The sequence below is a fragment of the Pavona decussata genome, unplaced genomic scaffold, assembly GCF_977016875.1.
Source record: "Pavona decussata unplaced genomic scaffold, jaPavDecu1.1 SCAFFOLD_233, whole genome shotgun sequence".
Classification (NCBI taxonomy): Eukaryota; Metazoa; Cnidaria; class Anthozoa; order Scleractinia; family Agariciidae; genus Pavona; species Pavona decussata.
This window is the reverse complement of record NW_028145638.1, coordinates 1,037,452-1,062,925: the sequence shown is the minus strand read 5'-3', so window position 1 is coordinate 1,062,925 and position 25,474 is coordinate 1,037,452. Positions and strand designations below refer to the sequence as shown.

The 25,474-nt window shown below is 37.6% G+C and overlaps 3 protein-coding genes across 4 annotated transcripts; 2 read left to right on the top strand and 1 right to left on the bottom strand.

The window, feature by feature from the left end:
• Positions 1–2,180: 2,180 nt before the first annotated feature.
• LOC146458266 (cytokine receptor-like factor 3) lies at positions 2,181–11,430 on the bottom strand. Its single transcript, XM_085091067.1, has 7 exons — positions 11,315–11,430; positions 8,327–8,440; positions 7,182–7,426; positions 6,979–7,063; positions 5,621–5,795; positions 4,674–4,932; positions 2,181–3,517 (listed from the first exon to the last, which is right to left on the bottom strand). The coding sequence occupies exons 2-7, from the start codon at positions 8,407–8,409 to the stop codon at positions 3,018–3,020; spliced, it is 1,347 nt and encodes a 448-aa protein (XP_084947193.1). The 5' UTR covers positions 8,410–8,440; positions 11,315–11,430; the 3' UTR covers positions 2,181–3,017.
• Positions 11,431–11,491: 61 nt separating this feature from the next.
• LOC146458265 (uncharacterized) lies at positions 11,492–17,902 on the top strand. 2 transcript variants are annotated; one of them, XM_085091068.1, is made up of 5 exons: positions 11,492–11,627; positions 12,050–12,267; positions 13,353–13,570; positions 14,753–14,814; positions 17,394–17,902. In XM_085091068.1, the coding sequence occupies exons 1-5, from the start codon at positions 11,571–11,573 to the stop codon at positions 17,547–17,549; spliced, it is 711 nt and encodes a 236-aa protein (XP_084947194.1). In that variant the 5' UTR covers positions 11,492–11,570; the 3' UTR covers positions 17,550–17,902. The 2 variants fall into 2 exon arrangements, with proteins under 2 accessions (XP_084947194.1, XP_084947195.1); XM_085091069.1 differs by having other exon boundaries at positions 14,756–14,814; positions 17,394–17,888.
• A 160-nt stretch (positions 17,903–18,062) lies between these two features.
• LOC146458264 (uncharacterized) lies at positions 18,063–21,570 on the top strand. Its single transcript, XM_085091070.1, has one exon. It carries the CDS (start codon positions 18,603–18,605, stop codon positions 19,203–19,205), a length of 603 nt encoding a protein of 200 aa, XP_084947196.1. The 5' UTR covers positions 18,063–18,602; the 3' UTR covers positions 19,206–21,570.
• The last annotated feature ends 3,904 nt before the right edge of the window (positions 21,571–25,474 follow it).

Here is a 25,474-nt window from a genome sequence, read left to right as displayed (position 1 = left end):
AAACATGAATGGTGATCATTTGCTAATAAAGATCACCATCTAATTTCTCACTGAAATATCAATGTACAGTCAACTCCCTTAATTGCGGACACCCTCGGGACCGCGAGTTAGTGTCCTTAATAGCGAGAGTCCGCAATAGCGGGAATTTGTCTCAGTTTTAACGTCTGTAATTTATTTTTGCCGGGGATTTAGCTGCTGTCCGTATTATCGGAGTGTCCGTAATAGCGAGGTGTCCGCAAGGCGAGAGTTGACTGCATTCATGTTTAAACAACGTCTCCTACCAAAGTACCATAACATATATGGGTCTTGGCTTAAAAGGTTAAATAACTGTTGCCATATTTTTTTAACTGAAGATTAAATTAAAAAACAAAACAAAAAAAAAACTTTGACAAAAGTGCAAAGAATTCCGTTAAGTACACCTTATTTACCCTAAAATGGGGAGCTAATTATACTACGTGGTTATTTTAAGCATCTATGGAGAAAGTCTCCTTTTTCAATCAACCATTATCTAAGCCTTGTTTCATGTTATGTTCAGTTTGGATTTGTGTTACAATATTCTTTGTTTCTGTTTGTTTGCTTATTATCAAACTCCACATCATCTAGGCATAGTTAATTGAGGGACTGGCTAGGAAACCTCGCCATGAAAACAATGGTGCTGCAATTTATGTTGGAAGGGCCGCGACCCTGCACAATCCTTTGTTTTAACGTTCACACTACAGTTGAATATCTTAACAAAAACGTTTCGATTTAATTGGTCAGTTGCTCCAACACATTCCAAATTCTATTGTTGTTTGTGCAGGGTCAAAGCCAAAAAGGCAAACAAAAACATATAAAAAACTGAAAGACGTTTGTCAGGTTTCATAACCATTACCTTTAATTAACTATGATCTAGGCTATCTTCAAGAATGTCAAAAAGACCAGACATGTAGGTTTGACTGTAGGCATATTGCTCATATTGCAGTTGCTTAACACTAGAAATGTATCAACATTCTTTCATGAGTGAATCTCAAAGCGGTTACACCTTGTACTTTGGGGTTAAATACCACTACATACTCCCTATATCAACAACTAAATTTAGAATTAACTTAATTAAAATAAATTTAACAGATAAACATCTGCACGCTAACCTGCAATCTGGCCCAATTTTAAAAGTACCCTTATTATTTTCCCCTTGTTTGGTTTCTTGATATTTTTCCTTTTGTATTTACCAAGTGAAACGAAAATTGAGCCTGGTGGCAGGTACATTCACTTTCTACTATAGCATGTCACTGAGAAAAGACCTCATGTAAAAATTTTACTACACCATATTTTTTTTAACTATTTAACAATTACATGTAGATTATGAGCTCCAGATTTCTATCGCATATAAATCGAGAGCAAATAATCTAATTGTTTTAGTATAAATCTACTAGTTGTTCAAAACTTAACAAGTAAATTATCTATTTCCTCATTGCAGACACTTCAAAAACGCGAAGAAGGGGGCGCCATTTTGTCGAAAATCGCTACTCACTGTCTATCACAGAATAGATAGCGAGTAGCGTAGCCGATCAGAGAACTGCATTCATGATAGAACACTAGTAGATTTATACTAAAGCACATTAGGAAGATTTTAAGCTTTGCTTTAAATAGGTTGAAATTTAATAAAATTTTAGTCTTCATTTATATCTGTTGGTTAATTGATTCAGACATATAACAGGTAAAAATAATTTGGTATTGCAAACAAATGTCAAAATTTGAACATTAGATAAAGAATATCATTTTGTCATAGTAATGCGGTATGCAACATGAGTTGCTTGTGCCTTAAAATATTATATCAAAAAAGGCAAATTAAATTTTGGTGGGGATAAGATGGGCATAAAATACAATATGCACAGCTAAAATGATAATGCATGGATGCACAAGGGAATGAAAGGATGTTCTTAAAAGGAAGATCTCAAAAATCAACTTTCATATGCCTCCATCCAGAACTACTTGGATGTTTCTTAAATTTCTCTCCCCCCCCTCTCCCTGGACCCCAACAATACCCCTCCTCAGACTACAGCAACAGGGGGACTATTCCCTGGGTTAATAATTATTAACTTGCAACAACATGCAAACTGTGAAGTCAAAAGGTCATGCTCATATGCTCTGATGGGCCTATTTCAATCCACTTTGTTGGTATCTGTATTTTTTTCGCAATGTTTTTGTTGCTACAATTGTTGTGAGAAGCAGAAGTTGGCTCTACTTTGTGGAACATTGACTGCAACAACACCATTGCCAGGCATGTTCATTCCAGGGCATGTCACACCAGGCAACAATCGGTGCAACTTGCACAACACAATTGCAAGACAAGTTGCAAGAAAATTGCCTAGTGTAACAGTGCCTTAGTACAATTGCCAGTAGTAAAAAGTGCAGAAAGCTAGTGGGGTTGAAGTTTGCATGTTATTGAAATGTGCAGTGAGCTACAAAACTTAAGGTATGTGCAGCCGCTGTCTGCAAGGGTATGTGGTTTGAACCATTTTGCTTTGAAGTGGGGTAGAGATTTGAATCATTGTTGTGGTCTGTAATGTATGATTAATCCAATTAACTGATCAGCATTAAATTTCTCCCATCACTCACTACTTGAATAAAAAATACAGCTCATGAGAATTAAGGAAATGATCACCAAATGTCTTGATGTTCACATTTCAAATGCTCTTAAGTAGTGTCATAAGAAATATAAGATGAACAGTCAGGAGAAAATACATGTTGATTTTGGCGCCTAAAGGTTGATGCTCTAACATAAGGTATAATTTTACAGCTTTGGTCTGGAAAAGAGGGTCCAATTTAGGGGTCAGATCTAAAATAGGATGTGAAAACTCCCATTTTAGGTCTCAAGGTTAAATGTGAAATATTTTTGCTATTTCAGCTCCTTATAGAAGAAAGCTGACTGTTTGCCTGTGTCATTTGCTTGTGAAAATAGAATGTAATTTGAGTGTCATGGCCTGTGTGCTTCAATCTTTTACTTTTTCGCAAAGCACTTCTGTGCTGTTCGCATGCTAGACAGAGACCTGCCATCCTGAATGCTGAAAACCCATCGCAAAATAAAACCCATCACCATCACTATCCACCTGCCAATCAAAAGTCACTAGCTTGTCATTCATGGTGATTGACACTCGCAGCTTGTCTTTGGAGACTCTACTTGCCTCAAACACAACAACAGACGCTCGCTTGAGCTGAGGCAATCTAGTCGTCATGGGTGATCCATTGACATACACAACACCTTTGGAATTTAAGCTAACTGAACCAGGACACTGCAGCACTTGTTTTGCATTGCTGAAATCAAATGACGCAGTTGTAAGACCGATGCCATCACCATTGCTGGGATCTCCCGTCTCGTCGATCTTGAAGACCAAAGCAGTGTCCAGTCTGTAACTCATTGTCCTTGATCGCAGAACTTTGGAGCAATCTGGAAAAACTTTGGTAGCAGTCTTGCGCCTGTTACTTAGCTGGTAAACAGCAAGTTTATTTTGATTGAAGCAGTCCTCACCTGACCATTCTAAAACACAGAGAGAAGTGAATAAGTGAAACATTTTAAATCAAAATTTAAGTTGTGAGAGCATTTATTTACCAAATTACATCAAAGGTTAGGATTTCTAATAATTGGTCATCTTTCATTTTTGCTCAGATTTACTGTACCTCGTATTTTTGCAATACTTATTCACTTATGTCCAGAAATGCACCTAACCCTGATTTTGGGCACTTTATATAAGACAGACCTTTTTGTCATTTTCATATGACTTCATGTTTGACAGAATTATTTGTGTTTTGGTAAGAATTTAGGGTAGGGGACACTTTGTGATGTCTACCATACAGTTCATGCATCTCATTAGCGTGCATTTCTGGACACATCTCTACTTATTCCCCAAAATAATAGCCTCAAATATGTATTTTTCAGCAAAAATTCCATGAATGAGAGCAGGTCTTTTCCCTTACAACTTGTGCTGCCTTGCTGTCCTTCTTTGCCATTACCTTGTTGTTTTAGCTCAGATTCACCACAGTTTTGTGACCTTGAATTCCTTCAGGAAACGTTGCTCCAATGTTTTATCCATTGCTTTGTGCTTCATTTGCAATAAAAAAAAACCTATGATTATGGGCAAGATTTCCATTTTTATCACAAAATGAAGAGCAAAGCAACAGATTAAATATGCGACATAAGTCAGCTTTCAGTGAGCTAAGCCTTTAGGAAGAGATACCTAAAAGCCATTAATTTTGAAGGAAGTCCACCATCATGCAAGAGCAATATTTCTGCTTGATAGCAAACTACATTGGTGTCCAAATCTTCAAATGGCCATTGTCAATAATCTTTGAATCTCAACCTTTTTCAATTTTTCTTAAATCTTTTGGGTCCCCTTTCTTCTCCTTTATTAATAAAGATTTCAAAAATCATTAGAAACAAAAATTCTGAAACATTTGTACACCTACACAGTAGAAAACTATGATGGTAAATTTAGATTCAAAACCCTGTCACAGTTAATAGAAGCAAGGCTTGGTCATAACTACAGTAACTGAAAAATATGTACCTTATAGTGTATAATCCTGCCAAATGTTGAACCTTAAGCCTAAACACTAAAGCTAATGCTATGATACTTCCCTTTGAAAAGACCTGAAACTCAAACTCATAATTTCATGGAAATGGTCATACAAGTCCTTACCGTGCTGATCAAGTGCTGTTATCCCACTGCGTGGAATGCTCCATGATCCCCATTTTCCTTCACTCCCAAACCTCCCACAAACACGGAACGTGTAGGACACGTGCGGCTCCAGGTCTGTGACTAGGTGAGATGATTCCTCGCCGCAGTACACTGTGCTAAAAACTGAGTCATCATTGCCTTTGTTGTCTGTGCGACAACACTGAAGCATGTACTCTTGGACTAAGTTGAAGTCTGTGATAGACTCACTGTCTGAGTACGTCTACAAAAAAAGTAAAACAAAATACAGCGTTGTTGATTCCCAAAAGGCAAAGGAAAAATCAAAGTGAAGAGTAATAATGGGAGGTGCAGTGGAACCTCAATTTAACAAAGTGCCCAGGTACTTTGTTATATAGAGGTTCATTAAATCAACGCTCCAGGACTGTAGTCCTGGTGTGTTTTCTGTCCTTTCCATTTCAGCATTCACTTTACATGTCACAGGTTGGGTGGGTAACAATTGAGATAAAAAATGAACTCATACTGGCAGCAAAAGGCGCCTCCTGACATCAGATCTCAATACTAATGATAATGCAGACATTTAACAATGATCCTGCAAAATTGCACAGAATATCTCCTGAGCAGCTCAGCTGCTTGGGCTTGGGCTAAACTGAATTCATAAGCCAGGAGTATTACTGGCCTCCTTGGTCTTGTTAGACTCCTGGGCCTGGTTGTTCGAAAGCTGATTAACGTTAATCCATGATTAAAAATGGTTTTAAAAGCTGATTTTAAGCTAATGGTAAAGAAAAGTGTAAGTCAAAACTGAGGGACGAAAATCTTTTGAAGGACCTTACTTGATTTGTAATTAAACTCGAATTAAAGTTCATGTTAACCCAGGATTACAGCTTAATCAGGCTTTGGACAACTCGGCCCTGGTACTCAGCTAACACAATGCTGTAAGAAGGTAGCCTTACCTCATCATACCATTGTACAAGAATAGCTCCTGGCTGCTCTGTCAGTTCTGCTATTTGAAGCGTTCCAGTCATGGACAATTCTCCTAAGGAATTGACGGCATCTACAACTGACTGGCTGTGACTTTCACTAAATACGACAGACAGTGTTTGAGATATGCACGGAGTGTCAGGATACCTAACGATCAAAACAGCAAAAGTTTGAAAGGTAAAAATCATAGCATTCAATTGAGATATCAAGGTACATAAAGGGATTTGTTCCCAACAACCCTCATGTCATTAGGCGCCATGTTAGTAACATTCATAGCCTTTAGCAACTATAGAGTGTTTTCACATGACATCACGGCGGCCATGTTGGTGTCCCAAAATAAAGAAATGGCGGCCATGTTGGTGTCCCAAACTAAACTTCTGGGAATTAAACTCTATTTTTATGCAAATACTTTCTTTTGTTTCAGTAAACCAATATGGCCGGTAGTCACGTGAATGAAAACGCGCTATATAAGTCCCTCCTCAATCAAGTGCCATCTGGGTGAGTTTCATTCTCAACTACCCTGTGCATAGGCTGGGAAATAAACTTTCCCATTCCACGAATACAGACATATGATTGCAGATCTTAAAGTGTATATGACAGATTTTTTTTTATTTGCTTGATCGAATCTTCTTGTTGTTCTCGTATGAAAATTGAAAAAATAAATTCGCTATCGATTTTTCTTTCCCTCGTTTGAGGCGGTCAAAGACGTGAAATTTCACTTCCGGTTGTGTACAAAACCGCGCAAGGCGGGAGACTAGGGATAGTGGACCTGTGACGTCAATACAAGAACGCTGCTTTCGCGCATTCTCTGTTTCAGTGTTTTTCTTTATGCAAAGGGAAGAAAGATGGTGCTGCGGTGCGTTGTTTACAGCTGCAGCAACACGAAAGACGTTTAAAAGTAAAACAAAGAATCCGCAAAAACAGCGTTCTTGTATTGACGTCACAGGTCCACTATCCCTAGTCTCCCGCCTTGCGCGGTTTTGTACACACCCGGAAGTGAAATTTCACGTCTTTGACCGCCTCAAACGAGGGGAAGAAAAAATCGATAGCGAATTTATTTTTTCGATTTTCATACGAGAACAACAAGAAGATTCAATCAAGCAAATAAAATAAAAATCTGTCATATACACTTTAACTACAAAGAAAGACTCTACTCCCACAAAAGCTATAAATCTCATGGGTTCTTGCATACACAATGCACCACTTGACAGACAGAACTTCACAGCACAAAAAAAAAATAAATTGTTATGTCTGATTATGACTTTGCATGTTTCCTTGAAGAGGTGAACATTGAATTATTGTTTATAAAAGGAGGTTTAGATGTACAAACCTTATGGGTGAGATTTGCAGCTCATTCTGCAAGTTCTTTCCTTCACTCAAGAGAGTTGCATCATCTTCGTCAAGGGAGGAGTTTCCTACAAAACAAAGATGGTTCATTCAACATCAGTGATTCACGCTGTTTCTTATTATTGACAACAGTCGTTTTAACATAACAACAACAACAACAACCAAAACACAACATCTCCAGGTTACCTGTTTCAATAAGTTGAACCGTTTTATCCAGCTCTTGATTTATTTTGTCTTGTAGATGGGTCAACGGGTCCAGATCTTTCCTCTCTATCTCACTGATGGTATTTAGAATTGCCTTCTCACGGCATTCTAACAAGTGCGCTATCTCATTCTTTATGTGTTTAAATTTTTCCTCAACTTCCGTACGTGCCGAGCCTATGCTACTTTTGACCCCTTCTTCAGTGGACTTTATGTCTGTTAACCTCGACCTTCAAACAAAAAAGACTTTTTTATTTAATATACAATAACCACATACAGTCAAACCTAGCTCTGGTAAGCGGCCACCCTCGGGACCAGAAAAAGTGTCCGTATAAGAGAGGTGTCTGCTTATGGGAGGTTTAAAATGTAGTGTTTTTTATGTAGCTGAGAACATGACCAAGTGTCGGCTTATGAAAGGTATCCGCCCGCTTATGGGAGGAGTCTGTTAGCGGAGGTTGGACTGTATAACGAACTTATTTTGCTTGAATAATTAAGCTGATGAATGCTGTGTTTGATAATTTGATAAAGATGAAAAGTCACTTGCAACACCGAATTATTGTCACATGCTCTAAGGAAACCTCAATCACAGTTACAAATGAATTTGACAAATGTGGTCTAGAAGTTGTAGGAGGCTGATCAGATAGTTATATACTCATAACATGTTGCTATAATGTCCATACTGCAGAAGAAAGTATGGCAATAATTGCAGTAATCATATTGGAAAGCATTATCCAGAGATTGTGGCAATCACAGCAATTTACTGTTGCAGCAACCATTAATGAGTAGACTTGAGTTTGATTTTGATGATTGTGCAAGACCATTTTGATAACATGGAAACCACTCTCAAGCAATCATGCATGTAGCAAATAACAATCACTGCAATCTCAAAAATACTATCTTAGTAGAATGAACTGTGATTTCCTGACTCATTATGGACAAGATGGTCTGTGGCAAACAGTGTGGTGACTTCATCCTTTTAAGGAGAATGTTCAAATAATCAAATGTTTGTGTTCACAACAAATTTTTGAAGGTATAAGCCATGCCACCTTCTTCAACTTTTATTAATGGAAACATTGTCAGGAATGACAGGTAATATAGCAAAAATAATATTACTGTAAGAAAAGATATACCTGAGGTAAGAGGCATACTCATCTAGCTTTTTTAGTGATTCTTTAATGGCTAGTCTAGTGTTCATTACATCGTCCTCCTCCATTTTAGTTCATAGTTTGTAGGGTTGGTTCATACTAGGGATGGAAAAACAAAGACAACTGTTACATGGCATCAATCTACTAAACCCAAGGTACTGATATTGTAAAATTTAGGAAGAAAAAAGTAGAAGACGTTTCTTTTTCAATTTTCTTCTGTCTTCTACATGTACCTCACTAATTTCAGCTTGATATTTCTCCTGAGGTAAATTTAGGAGGTGAAGCAGAGTGAGGAGAGGTTAAATGGTGTTTGCGGCTCCTATGTTGCTTTTAAAGAGGTAAAGTCAGCCTAAATGGAAGTGCTTATCAACAGAGGAGACCCTTTATCCTCCTTTTGTCCCTTGTGCTTTCATCTTACACTGCTTCTCTATACATGTATGTGTGAAACCTCCCTCTCCTCTACCCCTAAGTGGCAGGAACTGAAATGGTGAGGGGAGGGACGGGGGGAACGATCCTCCCCCTTGTACTTAAACTAAGCCCAAGAGCATGTGCTCAGTACTGCACAGACAAATCCTTCTGCTGCAGGAAGGAGAGACCATCCCATCCTTCACTTAGCCATGTGCCTTCTGTGTAGAAAAAATCATTCCTCAACAAGAATGAGATAAGCTTTAAAATAAAACAAATTACACTTCACACACTTCCAAACTTTCAACTGATGCAATGACGTTGTGTGCCTGGTATTGTTTTGTCCTTCCAAAGTAAGAAAGAGGTACGCTCCAACAAATTAACATCACACACGCTGCAAAACTTTCAACAGATGTAACAATCTCTTATGTAAAATTACAGCATACCATAGGACTGACTGATGTATATCTTCGCATACAATGTGCACAGTGTTTTCACTTAGTTATCAAGTCATAGTTAAACTAAACTTAACTTGTACCATACATTACTTACATTTTACATGTAATATCTTACATAATTTTATTGGCAGTATATTTTGAAGGTATGAAATTAAATTAATATTACACTGTAGTTCTCACTGATAAAAATTGTTACATGGGGAAGGCAGAGTGTAGCAGATCCCCCTCAAAAGGGTGAAATCTGCTACACTATGCAAGCCCAAAATAACAAAATAAGATGTGACTTTCTATTATGCAAAATAGAGTAGTTGCTTGGTTGACAAGTGCTCAAACTATCAAAGTCAAGATCACTTCTAACATCAACAACAATTAGCTATCAAAGGTTCATGTACAGTCCTTTAATGACACCTACTTAAAATACATGTAAGTCATGTTATTAAGAGGAATTCTCTTGCAGACATATTTTTTTAGAAAGGTTGCCCTTCCAAAATAAGGGTTTACTTGGTTTCAGTTGCATGAAGCCAATAATTATCGTATTTCCACCAAGGTATTAGCCAGTATGGCAAATGGAAGGTCATGTACATTTGGCTGGCTGCCAAATTTTCAATTTTGGACTATTTCAAGCTTGATTTCCTCCTGGGTGAGATTTTATTCAATACAAGTACTAAGGATTTCAGTGGAGGGAGACAATGTGCAGAATATTGTCAGCTTCAAATCTATTTATAGCGACCAATTTGCTCATCTAATCCACCACTGGATACTTCCTGTATAAACATTTATTTATTAAAAATAAATAAATAAATAAATCAAACAAACGCGTTTGCTTTGAATTCTGATTGTCTTACTGCTGTTTGCATCTGTTGCGATAGGCAAGAGTAATTAATTTGGTTTTGATTTTACGACACTCAACCAAAAACCACTCTAATACTGAAAGTTTTTTTACATACAGACTCTGCTATCTTGAACACTCAAGAAAAAATTATGGCACAAAAATTTGTCCAAGAAAGCAGAAGTTGGAGATAGTCTGTAGTAAATTAGATGGACTGCAAACTGTCATCAAATAGAACCACTTTCTGTTTGAGTTAGCTGGTCTTCAAGATAGCGGCACTCTCCTATACTTTATAGCAGGGTTGTCAATACTCTTCACAAAACCAGCCCCAAAAAAGAAAGTACACTGTAGCTGATTAAAAACAAAGAAATGTTGCCTACTCTTGTTGTCTTTTAGCCATTTTCAAACACTAAGTACACTGTATACTGCCAGCTATCTTCACAATATTTTCTGTCCTCAAGGACAGCCACTAATAATTTGTAGCCCTAACTTACAGTAAGTTAGCCAAAACTGATCTATTCAAAGGTTGGTCAAAAACTATGTTTTATTATTTTTATGTATAATTTTTCCATTTTCACTCAAATACATTTATTGTCACCACGTATTGCATTGTTTACTTTACTTATTAAAATTTAATATCATTTAACATAAATTTGACACAAAAACACTGCTATTGTTATTTAAATTAGAGTCCTTCTCCTATGTTATAACTTATTCATGATGAGACAGCTCCCACTGAGAAGCCAAGTCGGTTTTGCCCTCATTTGTAATAAAATTTACATACTAAGGCCAATATACTGGGTGAGTCTATTTGCTTGCATGATAAGCTTAAATTGTTTGGGTTATCACGAATTATTTTTTACAAGTGCCAGTTTCAAGATAATTAGTAAGAAAGAATATACTATATTAAAACAAGGTTTCCTCTCCGCTGCAACAATTATTCAAGGAATTGAACCTGAAGGAACTCATGTTCATGTTTGTTTGGCTCAAGCTTATACGATTAGCTGTCAAACTCGAAATTTAGACGAATAGTACGCAAGATTGCAGCAAACCTACAAGCCATGATTGATTTAGTGCTCGTTCAGTTCAGCGTACAACAAGCTATTTGGAAAATCAGTCCCCAAAATAAACCGGTCCAGATGGTTTTATAATAGATGCATCTGTAGCTAGATCGTTTGACCTTCAGTGCGGTTTTACAAGGAAACGCAATTAGTTTCAAACTAAGTAAACAGATAATTTTTCCAATAACAGTTATCAACAATTAGAGAAATATTTCCATACCTTTCACCGCACAGAGTAGTAATTTCCTTATCAATTGCAGGAAAACGGAACATTGCAAGATCGAAAATGCATTTGAAGACAGCAGGGTGCAGTCGTCTGCCAGGGTTCGAACTCTCTGAGCCGAAACCTCCAGTCAGCAGGTTTTATCAGAATATATGCGCGTAACGCTACGACGCATAACAACATGTATTGTCAGCGGTAATCGTCCGCATTCAAGATGGCGGACCAACTTGTCAAAATTGGTGTCGGGTAAAAAATGGAAAGAAAATTACGGATTAATGTGGTTTGCTCATCCAGAGATAGGCGATTTTTGGTAAGAAAAGTATCAAGATTATATTTCTTCTTAATTTGACCTTCAGAGTCACTGTGTCAAACAGTAATCTCAATGTAATGTACCCAGCACAGGGCCAGCCTGAGGGCCAGCAGCCCTAGGATCGATTTTCCTCAGAGGTTTTCTTGCTTGTTTCTTCTAAACAGAATTGGACAAGATTTTCGCACAGTTCCATACGTTAACCATACAGATATCGCTCCCATACTAACCCTTATCCCCAATCACGGAGCATGAATTAGGGTTTGAGTTGGAAAATGTATACCTATGAGTTAATGTCCGGAAATCTTGCCCAGTTCTGTTTTGGAGAAAAGCAAAGAAAGCCTCTATGACCAGGAAATGTGAACCTTTTTGTTTTTCCCCTCTGAACTTTATTTTCAAGGTCAAGCTTTCTTTTTCTGTTGCAGGTCTTAGCTGAAAGGCAATGGACACTTTCCTCTTTCAGAAAATGTACAGAAGATGTTTTTCACAGATTATACCCCAATGAGCCAGAACTCAAAATTTCAAGCATTCAAAATGAGTTCCACTTTGATATACCACTGAATTACAAAGTTGACGAGGTGCTGGTCGATGCAGGTCTTGTGTTCATCATAGAGAAAGAAGTCAGTCTCTTAAAGACATTAAGGTTAGAAAGTATAATTTTTTGTCTGATGGCCATAGTTATTAACTTTGTAGTTTATTAAATACATCTGATTACTGTAGGTGTTTTGGTGTGTATTATTGCTGTGTATTTTTACCAGTTCAGTGCATTTTGAGTAGCTTGCTGGGCAGTGATACCACACCCCAAAATGTCTGATAACAGACTTATCATCCAACTAAAATTTTTAATTGATAAGTAGGAAAGAAACCTATGAAGGAAAAGGGAAACAGGTTAGCACGTATCCATTGGGAAACTGGTTATTTGCTGTACAAATACCAATAAAACTGATATTTTACTGTACAAAGATCACAGTGTACTTGTTTTGCACATCATTCAAACAGTACTGTGTGGAGTTGTATAATTATGTTGGGATTCAATTTTATCCTTGGCTGAAAATTTTTTTTAATATATTTACATGTATATGTTTATTGTTTGATGAAATTAATTATGAGTATGAAACCAAGGATAATAAAATTGAACCAACAATAAAATGGAACTACAACAGATATAATAATTACATTTCCTTTAGACAGAGGAAATAAACCCCATATTTAATAAACCTCCTGCCTAATAGGACAACGGAAATTACTTTAATAGGCATTTGCTTGGGCACTCTTCACTCTTCCTGCAAACATTGTTTTCACTCTAATGGCTACATGTAAGGGAACTGGTCAAAACTATTATACTCAAACAGGACCCACCAAACCACAAAATAGATGGTAGTCTCTGCCTGTACCCCGCTTCCTCAACCTCAAAAGATGGTGTCTTTATTGCATAGCCACCCCTCAATCCAGCAGTAAACAATGACAGTGAGATTCAAACCTCACTTTTCTTATTTATCTAGGGATGCTGACTCTTGCTAGCTGAATATTTTTTGGTCAACTCAAATTTTAAAGCCAATAACATTTTGTTGGTAATGTTCATGAGATAGGTGGTGTCTTTGATAACCCCCCTACCCCAGACATAGTGGGTCCTCTTGGAACAAACTTGTTATGACCAGCTCCCTAAGGTTGTTTGTTGTGTGTGGTATTGTGTTATTGCCTTAATATAATTATCTTTTTCATCCACAGTCAAGTGAATGCTGCTGAATCAATTTCAACAACAAGTGCAAGTGACATGAAGTTATTTGATAAGGATTCTGGTCAGTCTTTGCCAAGAAAGAAAACAAGAACTAAGAAGAAAATCACAAGATCAGTAAAGATTCAGACCAAACATTCAGAGAGAACAGGAGACAGTTCATCAAGTAACACAGTTACATCAACAACAAGCCCAACTCTCACTGACCAAGGTACAAAATAATTACCAGATAGCAGCAGTTAATTGAAGTTTGGGATGAAGCAGGGGCAAAGTGTGCAATTTTGAAGGTGTACAAACAAGAAGACAACTTTGAGTGCTGAAGACGCTTACCACTAGGGGGTCTACGGCCATGCTGCCTCAGAAAATTTTGAAATTTAGGGTCTCAGAAATGCCATTTCCTGCTTTTTCCGTGATGCATTTTCAATAAATAAATACTAAGTAAAATACAGTAGTTAGTTCTTTATTTTACCTATCTGTCGCCAACTGTCTTAGTGTTTTCGGCAAGCTACAGTGTTACAAAAAAAGGGCAGAACAGTAATGCCATCAAGTGGATTACAAGCAAAGGGCAAGATGTCTGCCCTTCAGTAGCCTGTAAACAAGCTCCCAAGTGGGGCATAGGTGGAGGCACAGGGCGAGGAGAAAATTGGCGAGTGGAGCACGGTCTTTGGGCCAGTGGCTCCTTCTGTTAATGCTGTGAGCTTCGCTGTAATATAGAATTTCAGTATAAAAATATACTATCCTACATGCGAGCAGTGATGTTTTTAAGGTCAGTAGAGTAGATAGAGAGATATGTTATTTTGTGGAAAAGTCAGTCGAGATTCTTAAAGCAGAGCTGTGAACTGAACACTTGGGGTTCTTGGGCGACCCAACACAGTTTTTGAGGGTTTCCTTCCCTGTCCCCCTTCCACCCCCACCCTCCATAAAAATAAACAATTAATAATGAAAAAGAAAAATATGCCACAAAGGTTTGAAAACACTTAAGGGGTCACATCTAAATACTTGTACCCCATCACAATCTTAATAAGAATCTTAGTAAGAAACTTAATAAGATCTTTTGAGATATTATTAAAATAAGATTTCCACCTGGGCATATACAGTCAAGATGCTTTAATGTAAAATGGTACAATACTATTTAGCTGTGAAATACTTGCAAGCTCCCCATATTTCAGAGACTCTCATATTTCAAGTCCCTCAGATAAAAAATAAACCCATGGACTGCTAGAGTTAGCTGTTTCAAATTACCCCGCCCCCTACAAAGACACAGACAAACACACACCCTGTAATTAAGTCCTTTGAACAAAATTAATTTACTAAGCTTTAAGGGTTCAGAAGTTAAAGTGTCTTGATTTAAGTGAATTATCTTGAAAAGTTGTTTCAAACATTTTGCTTTCAGCAGCCAGTCTGATGCCCCAGATCATAGAGAAAATTTCAGAAGATTCTGAAGTTGATATTGAGGTAAATAAGTCTGTTTGCAGAGTCTTTGGCTTTTAAGTCAGCATGCCGAGCTCCGTCATAAGTAAAGTTAACTACTGCATTCAGAGCTTAACATTGCAAATTTGTCTGTTATCAACAGCTTTCCACTTCACCACAGCCTGAGTAGCAAATATTACCAGCCAGGTTGTGAGCTTGGCGAAACTGCATGATCCCTCTCTTTTCACTGTGTAGCTCTTTTGTTGCTATTAATACAGGTTGTTGTACATCCACTGCAGATTTTACAATAACTGTCAAAATTCTTGCACGCTGATTGGCTCATAGCTACTGTCTATAAGAGTATAGACAATAAAAATGATGTCAGATTGTTCGAACACACATGCTTTTTCAACAGAAAAAAATGTCAATCCCACTTGTATTTTTCCTGTATATTTTACTGTAATAAACAATTATTAAAAAATTGACAGCAATTTCCTATGTTCTCGTTTTTACTCTTATAGACCATAAAATGATGCCATAAATCATAAGTTATGACATCATTTTATGGCCTATAAGAGTATAGACCATAGAAAACTACTGTCTATTGTTAAATGTAGCTGCCAGCTACACCTGGCCTTGTTGCACACTTGTGCTTGGCTACCCATATGCTGTGTTAGTTATGCCAATCTTATGACAGTGAGACCTTTTTCATGTTGTGAGTTGATCCTGATATCTCTTTACCCACTTTAGTGGATCAGGCAAACTTGGGCTACTTTAGTCTTGCCTCACCTATTCATTCATTCTATTGACAAAACACTCCAGTTCACTCCTTTAATCCTTTTATCCTGAAACAAGTCCTTCATTCACCTTAATTTATATAGATCTGATACATAATTTTGTAACTTAAGCTTGAATAGCAGACAAAAGAGTTAAATGAGTTTGAGTAGAATCCAAAACTCTACCCAAACATAGAATTAACTAAAGTAATGACAACAGACATATTGGTGTAAATAAGGGGGAAACACTGCTCGGCGATTGCGTGACAGGCGATTTCTATTGTGTGACCATTTTTAGGCCTCACTTCCCTGGCACTTTCAGCTGCACCTAGGCCAACAACAACAAAACACAACAATGCGCTGCAACAGCAGCACAGCTAGGCCAGCAGCGCCACTCCGAGAAGAGTATTGGCAGGTCCCAAAACTAGAGTAACTGAAATGACCTCACATGCCTCACCTATCTCACCAGCGCTGGTGGGTCGGACTGGAATTTGGCAGGTCAATACAATTTAAACACAGCAAAAAATACTAGAGAACTTAGCTTGGGGAAGTCGCTACGCAGACTTAACCGAAAACGCAACCAACAATTGGTGACCCCAGTTTATTTATGACATGTCCTCCAAAGGGAGGGAGGGAGGGAAAAAATTTACACAGCTTAACAGCGAGCAAACAATTGCATAAGAAATGTGAGTTAAAACCTTTTAAGCAGCGTTTTATACCTAGACTGAGTTCAATTCCTGAGCCAATTGCCAGGCCTGTACCATTTACATGCTAGACCTTACATCATAATTAAAGTGACATGAATGGGGTATTCAGAAGATTTAACCATTTAGAAAGGACGAAATAACTAGTATCCAAACAGAATTGCAACATACTAAGATAGAATTATAGATAAATGCCTAGACAATGAATACAATGGTACATTACAGTACCAAGTACCCAGTTTAAAGTACAATACAAGCAATGTCCCACAGAGCGAAAAGCGTCACGCTCCATTAACTGTGTTTTACAATTTTGTTGTAAAACTCTCACTAATGGCACACACAAAGCACTAGATTTTTGAATTATAATAATATTTTAGTTGTCTGTGCTATAACACAAAATGGAAGGTCTTTCTTAGTTCAAGCTGTACAAATCTTGAACAGTAAATACCTTGTCACCTAAAGAAACAAGCTTCTCTTATATCTTTTAAATGTGCCCTCAGGGATAAATTTTTAAAGGAACAATTAGCCTTGCTCCATTTTTATCTGCAGTTCTCAATATCAAAAATTAATCATTTTTTTGGTTTGAAGAATATTGTTGTACATAGATTTTACCTTTGTAATTTTAGACGGAGGGTCACAAGTTTATTAAAGTTGTTCACTATTTAGTGCTACCCTCTTTAAATAAAGGATTTACTTACTTAGGCCCGGTTCAGAAGCCGTACTTCACATGAGCCGAAACTAATTCAATGAATTAAGTTCATGTGAAGTACGGCGTCTGAATCAATTCAGAACGGCCGATCTAATTCGGATCAGCCCAGCAATTTCTCCTGCCTGGCTCAGCTGGGAATAATGGCTGTGTGCCGGCTTTGATTCAGACGCAGTACTTCACATGAGCCGAATCAAACACATAAATTATAATAAATCCGCAATTTTCTTGAGTAGTGTATTAATGGTGTTTTAATGTTGGCTGAATTAAGTTTGGCATCTGAATCAATTCAGCAGCGACTACTAATTTTGGTCGGTCTAAATTTGAATTTGATTTGGCTCATGTGAAGTACGGAGTCTTAACCCGGCCTTACTTACTTGCTTGCTTACTTGTTTGCTTGCTAACTAGTTCTAATGCATTTGTCTTTAATCCATTCAGAGCATAGATGATTCAATAACTCAAACTGTGAAGGCTGCGTCCAGTGACGGAAGGATCAAAAGGAAAACAACTGGGAGAAAAACTGCAAGCCAACAACTCCTTCGCAAGGCAAGAAAAGTTAAAAAGAAGGCTTGCGACACTCAACTGAACTTGTGACAACTGAAGGACAATCATCAAACCAAACAATGGAATTATTTTGACACTTGGGAAAACAACTACCAGATTGGTGTCAATTGTTTTTTTGTTTTTTTTTGCACAAGCGTGTTTGCAAGCCTTGAGTCAACAAGAACAAATTTCACTTTAGTCAGTTTAAAAAGCTTGAAATGTAGCTCTTTTGAAAGGTTAATTTGGCATAGTCCACCAGGGGCCCTTTATGCATGTGTACAGCCATGAACTGTAGTGTGCATTGTCTTCTAGAGAATGGTAATCCTGTGATCTTTTCAGGTAGTTGTCCACGTTGTATGCATTGTATGAAGTGTTTGAACATTAAAATACTTACACCGTTAAATCTGGGAACAAAAAACAAATGGGTGAAAATCTGTTCAGCTAATACGATCCCCATAGTCCCCAATAAGTCTCTGAGACAAGTCTAATTCAAAACTGAAGGGCAAAAATCTTTTGGAAAAAAATTGGTTGATTTGTAGTTGACTGGAATCAAAGTCACCTTAACCCATAAATGAACTCGGAATCACCAGAACTGTTTTAAATTCAAGAATAATTTGAAGCAAATCAGAGTGACAGCAATTTTAAGTCTGTCCCCACCCCTCTCTAGTTGGGCTTTTTAGAGTACTCTGGGGAGTACGCACAGACATGGAAGAGGATCGATGGCATTCCCGATCCCCGGCCCAGTGATAGCGATGTCAATCGTTGCCTCCCTCACAATCACGAAGGTCATGTCATATATGTGGGGTTGGTGTTTGTTGGCTATTATATTTCCGGAGACCAAGTGGATATAGCTTACACAATTTAACTTCAAGCCAACTTTAGGGTGTGATCAAATCAGAGTGAAGCGCGCGCAAGAAACATACCAAGTCATCCAAAAAGCCGCGAGGCTGTCAACACGGTGTGATGTCGTGAATTTTGGCGTGCTGATCTGATACGCTGATAAGGCATCAATTCAAAACAACAACAGACAGATCACGCACTTTTAGAATAAACAAACAGAGAAACAAACGCAAAAGCGACCTGCAGTCTTTGAAGAGGCGTGCCATGAAGCCAATCGGAGGAAATCAAGTCACGACTGTTTTGTTATTGTTTTGGGTATGTAGTGTTTGTGCAGAAGATGGAGAAGAAAGTCATGGAGCACGCAAGAAACCGCTTCGGTACTGTCCATACTTCGAGAACCGAGGTCCGTCGAAACAGGACAACCTCCGAAACTGCAGCTGGTACAAAGAAAATTCCTGCTGTTTCGACGAAGAAATCGATTTTGCGTTCCGGCAATTAACTCCCCTGCCTGGAGCGAACAAGGATTGCTCGCAATATCTCAATTACTTGTATTGTTACATTTGCGCTCCGAATCAAAACACCTTCTTCAAGGACTTCACGCTGACCGTGTGCGAAGAATTCTGCGATCGTGTGTACAGCGCTTGCAAAAATGCTGTGCTCAAGGGTAGAAAAATCAGCAGCATTTACAGGAATGGCGAAGAATTCTGCAAAGGGCGTCGCTTTAAAACCGATAAAGAAGCGAACGGAAGATGTTTCACTCACGATTCAAAGCGAGGAGCGAAAAGTGCGTCTCAAAGAACAGCCGTAACCACTGCATTGGTAATGTTAGGGTTGTTTACTATGCTTACGAACCGTGATATGTTTTGATGGGATCGTCACGCTATGAATTCACCACGACACATCAGCGGTGAACCTGGTTAGTGGATAAAAGATTGACGTGTGCTTTACTATGAAATTTGAAAGCAAAATCAATAGTCCGCAAGAAAATAATGTAATTCATTCACCGAAGAGCTTTGAAAAGGCATGCAAATCGTGTAATCCGTTCAATTGAAATGGCATTAAGGTCATGTCAATTTTATGTAAGTTATATTCTTTATTAACGTACGTAGTGTCATAAGGCAATATTAAAGGCAGCGATTTTAAAGGTGCCGAAGATATAATACTGAAAGGTCGTCGAGAAAACCCGCTTTTGAGCCTTTCCATAAAAGCGAAAAAACAAACAAACAAAAGGACTGGTATTAATATGCTAATTTATTTGATTTAAATTCAAAGAATTTTCGACATGTGCTTTTATATGGCAGGCACATACAATTTACACATCTGTACACATACAACATAGTAGAGGCAAATTTAACAAAATAAATTAATGTAGTGGGTACAAATGCTTGTGAAAAAAAAAATCACCCAACTGAAAAAATATATTGAAAGTGAAAAAAAACAACAACAACATTTTGGTTGAATGATAGGGTTTCAAGGGTTTAAAATACTTGAAATACCAAAACCTGAATGCTAGTATAAAGTTCAAAGTTCAGGAATATTTATCATTTTATGTGCCTATCGATGTTGTGCCAGAGGGCATGGGGCTGGGCATAGGCACATGATTTAGGGGCATTTATCTGGCGACTTTTGACCATTCATTCAAGGACGGGTCCTGCTAATACAGAAGTATTTTTGTGAAGTTTATCACTATGCAGGAAAAGCAGAAGAAAAGCAAGAGTTATTGGAATCCAAAACGAATGTTGGGGGTAACCACGCATTTTTTAGAGATTTAAGCAACAATAATTCTAAAAATTGCTAAAATGCAAAGCAATGTATGGCATTTTTTCCCAAATTGAAGATTAATTCTCTCTGCAAAATGCATGGTTATAACCCCCAATTTTCTTTATGGATACCAAGAGCACTTGCCAAGTTCTGCTTTCTCCACATAGTTTTAAACTGTGCAAAAATATCCCTGTATTAGTAGGCACCACCCATAGGAAACCTGAGTATCTCAAGATGTGCAGAACATATACACAGTAACAATAGTAGGCACCGTCCTTAACACAAATACCCAGTGCAATGGGGCATTAAATGCCACGCCTTTAACCGACCTCCCCCACTGCACCTCAACATTGATAGGTGCATGGTTATTATTTTTGTTTACAATGTAACCATTTGTACCATATATGCATGCGCCAGAGAACAAAATATATCTACAGCTGATCTGAATGTCAGTGCATCATTATTCAAGATACCTACATTATCATAACCAGGTTAATAATTATTAGCTTTTGAAAAATATCAGTTGTCTGTTTTTCAAAAACAAATTAAAAAAAACTACTGTGAGTCATGAAAATAAGTAAAATTAAACATTTTACTCACTTTCAGTCATTCTTTTAATCTCTCATAATTAATCTAGTCATTGAAGTATGACAGTCATTATTATTTTTTTTTAAAAATCCCCCCCCCCCCCCCCCAAAAAAAAAAAAAAATGATAATTTTTTGTGCAAATTATTATAGCCATGATCTTGCACCCTGAATAAAGAGTTTTTCTTTCTAGGGAGGAACTGTTAATGTTGCTGGCCATTCTGTGTGCCCAATTTTTTTTTTACCTGTCGTGAATAGCTTCAAATGTACAATTTTTTTGTTTCAGTAGGTTACAAGATATTTCTTTGCTTTGCCTTGTTGTGCACCAGCAATTTTTTCCTCTGAATTAAAAGCTTTGCAGGAATTTTTAAGGGGTGTTTTCCCAACTCCTTCCCCCTTTTTGAAAATGAATGGTCTTGCTGTCCCTAAATGTCCAGAAGTGGAGAATATTAATCTTGTTGAAATTCATTAATTGTACTGTATTTATTCCAGAGTTATTGAAGAATGAATATTGCACTATAGTTAATCCAAGGGTCAAGGAATAAAGGGGTATAATACATTCAAGCATTTTTATTTGGCAAGCATAATTAATTTGCATCAGGTAACTTTCACCATGTGCATACACATGGTAAACACTCATTGTCATTTTGAACAGTATAGAATGATAAGGGAGAATGTTGAGCTTATTTAGGTGCCACAAAGTTTCAATATTATTGTGTAATTAAGGTAATAGGCTATAATGGAAACAGTTGCATGCAAGCTGGAAGTGATTAGCCTTTATAGTTTTTCACACAAGGTGTTATCATACGTGCATTTCAGTTGTTAATTCCTTTGAAGGATACCTTGCTATTCACCAAAATAAATATCCAATATGTTTGAGGTAAAATTTATAGTTATTCCAAGTCTATTTCTTGGGAAGATGAAATTAATCCCCCATTGTTGTCTTTTAATTAACATCACAGCCTTACTGTATTAATTAGCCCACCAGCTAGGCCAAGGTCCATTTCCCAGTTACGAAAGGTCACTGCCCAACTATTTTTATTCCTGAACTTTGATATGTGAAAGGTTTGGATACAGCCAATACAGAAGGGGCTTTTCGATATTTTTGTAATGCAAACTACAGGTGGTAAATGAATCAAAATCCACCAAAACAAAGGAATCATTCTGGTGAGCGCATACTCCAGACCCCCTTAGAGGCTCATACCTTTGGATTGGTTTAGTCAGTTAAACCTCACAACAAGATTCTGATAACATTAGTTCAGCTTTCTCAAATACCTGTAGATAACATCCCAGACATTTACCGGTATATACTAAAGAACAAACAAAACTAATGCAAAGACCCAACTGATTGATTTATCTTGTGTCGAGACTGCACCTGAACTCGATCACAGTATTTGTCATCGTGAACAAAAGAAATCACTCAAGCGTCAGCTCTTCTTTTGTGTTAAGGTCACTTGTATTTTAAAGAAAAGTTATTACCTTTTTATGTTTTTGCTTTTTTGCTCAAAAGCTATTAAATATGTGAGTACTATTAAGGTTTTTCACATGACAACAGGTCTCTGTGCTGTAATAGAGCTCATCTGGAGCAATTTTGGTTTGAAAGCAACAAAAAGTCACTAAGGCCTGCAGGGGGTGGATGCATTGTCCAGCTCTTTTGCATGGAAATTTCTGGTACTTGAAAATTTCAAATGAAATATTTTTTTTCCCTCAGAAAACACATGTTCAAATCCTGGATCAGAAAGTGTATCCATGGAACAAAGGAAATGAAATGAAATTTTCCATGTTAACATGCTCCTGCAGGACACAAATTAGAAAAAAATTAATTTAAAATTCCTTTGAGGTCCCTTTGTGTAAACAGTGGGAACTTGCAGGTTCGATTCATTCCATTATTTAAAAATGAGATATAATTTCTATAGGCTCCTGTGGTTTGAAGCTTGATTTCTTTAGTTAGTAATATGGCTGTCCACGTAAATGCAGCTTAATGAAACATTTTCACTTGCAAATTAGCTCTTTGGCATGGTAAAAAACAGACCAAGATAATCAACAAGCATTTATCATAACTGATCCAAAGGAAATTAATGAGCAAATTGTGTAGGAAAATATCCATACCCCTCCCCTGGAAGGGGGGCAGGCCCCTACCCCATTGGAAATTCCTTTAAATGATTTGGCCTTTGAAAGCCCCACCCCTCCCCCCCTGGAATTTCCAATCCCATCTGTGGTAGTGGGGGAGGGTGGATATTTTTTTTTGAAACTACACATTTAGATAAGGCAAAAAATTCAAGCCAGGTAAAATTTTTTAAAGGGATTAAAAAGAGAAAATTACAAGAGATGTGTGGTCTTTATACACATGGTCTTTTACATTTTTAATTTGATGTATTTCACCATTGCCGGCTTATGCTTGGACAATTTAAAAGCAAAGTAATTTAATATAACTGTCAGTGGGCCAGTTGACTCTTGGGAATGGCTGAATTCCTGGAAATTAATGAAAAAGAAAAGTGTGGTGGGTTATAAGCGCTTCTCAGTCTGCTATCATGTTTTGCATCAAATAATGAGAAATTACCAAAAAGTGTTTATTTTAATTTATTTGATTCTAATTCACTGTATGTCCTTGTTTTCACTGCTAGCAGGGAACTGAAGTCCTTGTTTCAATACCTTAATACTTGCTTTTGGTATGACTTTACAGAAGCTAGGATCCTGAGTGTTTATCACCCTTAATTTCAGTTTTTATTTCAGCTTTCAATGGAAGTTGAATAATTGCTTTAATTTGTCCTTTTGAGAGCCGGATGTGTGAAGCCTGCGTATATTCATTTGGTTCTTTGTGATTTCTCAGGAGAGTGAAAGGTTTTAATAAAAAAATTGTCATCATAACTTTCAATTTCAGAAGGAGAGAGAGGGGGGTGTAGGGTGTGTGTGTGTGTGGGGGGGGGGGGGGGAGTGGGGCAGAATTTTTCAGTTAACTATACAACCAAAAATATATACATCTTACCTTATTAATTTCCACTCAGAAAATTATTCATCAACACCGCAGAAATTCCAGCAAAGTATAAAAGTGGGAAAGACGGTATATTCACCAAGGATGAACTCGCAATTTCTTGCTCAAAAGCAAAGCAGCTACCATCACCAGCACTGTGAACATTAAATTTCCTCGCGTGGCAAAATTCTTTCCCAGAGGCAAACAAATCCTTGATATTCATCCCTTTGAGTTTGGCGTCTCCACAGGCGGCGAACCATTTGTTGCAGAATCCTTCACAAACCGTTAGCCTCTCGTTTTCGTAGAATAAATTTTGATCCGGCGCGCAGACATAACACATCAAAAAATTTGTGTATCGCAAACACTTTGCGGTCGCTCCAAGCGGTGGAAGAACCGATGGAAATAAAAGGTCGAGCTCGCTTTGAAGGCAGCAAGCTTTTTGTTTATACCATGTGCAGTTCTTGAGGTTTGGTTGAGGTTCCGGTGCTCGATTCTTGAAATACGGGCAATAATTTGCCTTCGCGGCCAACGTGCTCTCGCTTTTCACCAAACCGCCGACATTTAAAAATGTTACGACGCATACCACGACGAACAAAGACATTCTTGAGAGTTTCTTCATAAGTGTCTGATCAGGGTACGAAGGTGAAAAGCTTTCAAGGCAGAATTCTGTGAAATGCGATACTTGTTGATAGAAATTGAAAAGGTTGGTTGGGCTTCCTATTCTTAATATTTAACTACGTTCGACGAAAGTAAATAGACAAGAGATGGGAAAAGTAAACATTTCAGATACAACTGTTCAGTTGGTTTTGCAGATGTGTTTGTTTTTGACTGGCCATTGTAGATGGTGCTAATTAGACGCGAAATAGAAATGATGTAAATTTTGCTGCGCACAAAACCCACAACCAAAGAAGAACTCACAAATTTTATACAGCGTAAAATAATTTTAAAGGCGTTTTGTTATTGTTTAATTAATTACCCAATGGCCCATATAGGACATCAAATCTACAACTCACATTTTTTACTACAAAAACAAAACGCGGGGTAGGCCATATGGTGTAAAAATAAAATTAGTACGAGTCGAACGAGTATGCTGGCATGCAATTCTATGCCTCTGATAAGGGTATGCTAAAAAGTCACTTAATAACACGAGTTTCAAAGTCAGAGGGAACGAAACAATGCAAATCTTACAGCACTCAGCCTTGAAACATCCTATCTCTGTTTTGTCTAAACTCCGGTTTTCGTGGACACCGGGAAGTAGGATAATATTTATATTTGCAATCTGTTCTCACAAAGATCTTGCATTGAACATTTTTAAAACCATCGTTTACACGTCTTCCAGGATTCAAGAGGCAATGAAAACCGGAAGAAGCGTTCAGTATATATTTGCCTTAAAATATGCAAATTTAGGGAAACTACAACAAATCACTTCTCAGTCGGTTCCCGCGGTATCAATACACGTGCATTAGAGGATCGAGCAAGCACATTCAAGTCATACTTCAAACCACAGTTTCCGAAATTATCGTTGCGGCGAAAGAATGAAAAATTTCAAAACCTTCTCAGCTGATCTTCATGTTCATTTCAAAAGCATGTGAGAGTAAACATTTATGCCCAGACCATGAAACGTAATTACATTTTGGACAGTCCAATTAAGCGATGCGAAAAACATATTAAAAATCTTTCAGTATTACAATGCTGCAGACAAATTTGTGATTTCCATGACATACTAGATTATTTGGCAAAAATCTGGTGGGGGGGGGGGGGTGGGGGGAATTTTAAAATTGGACTCTCTAAAATGCAATTTCCTGCATTCTGGACTGGA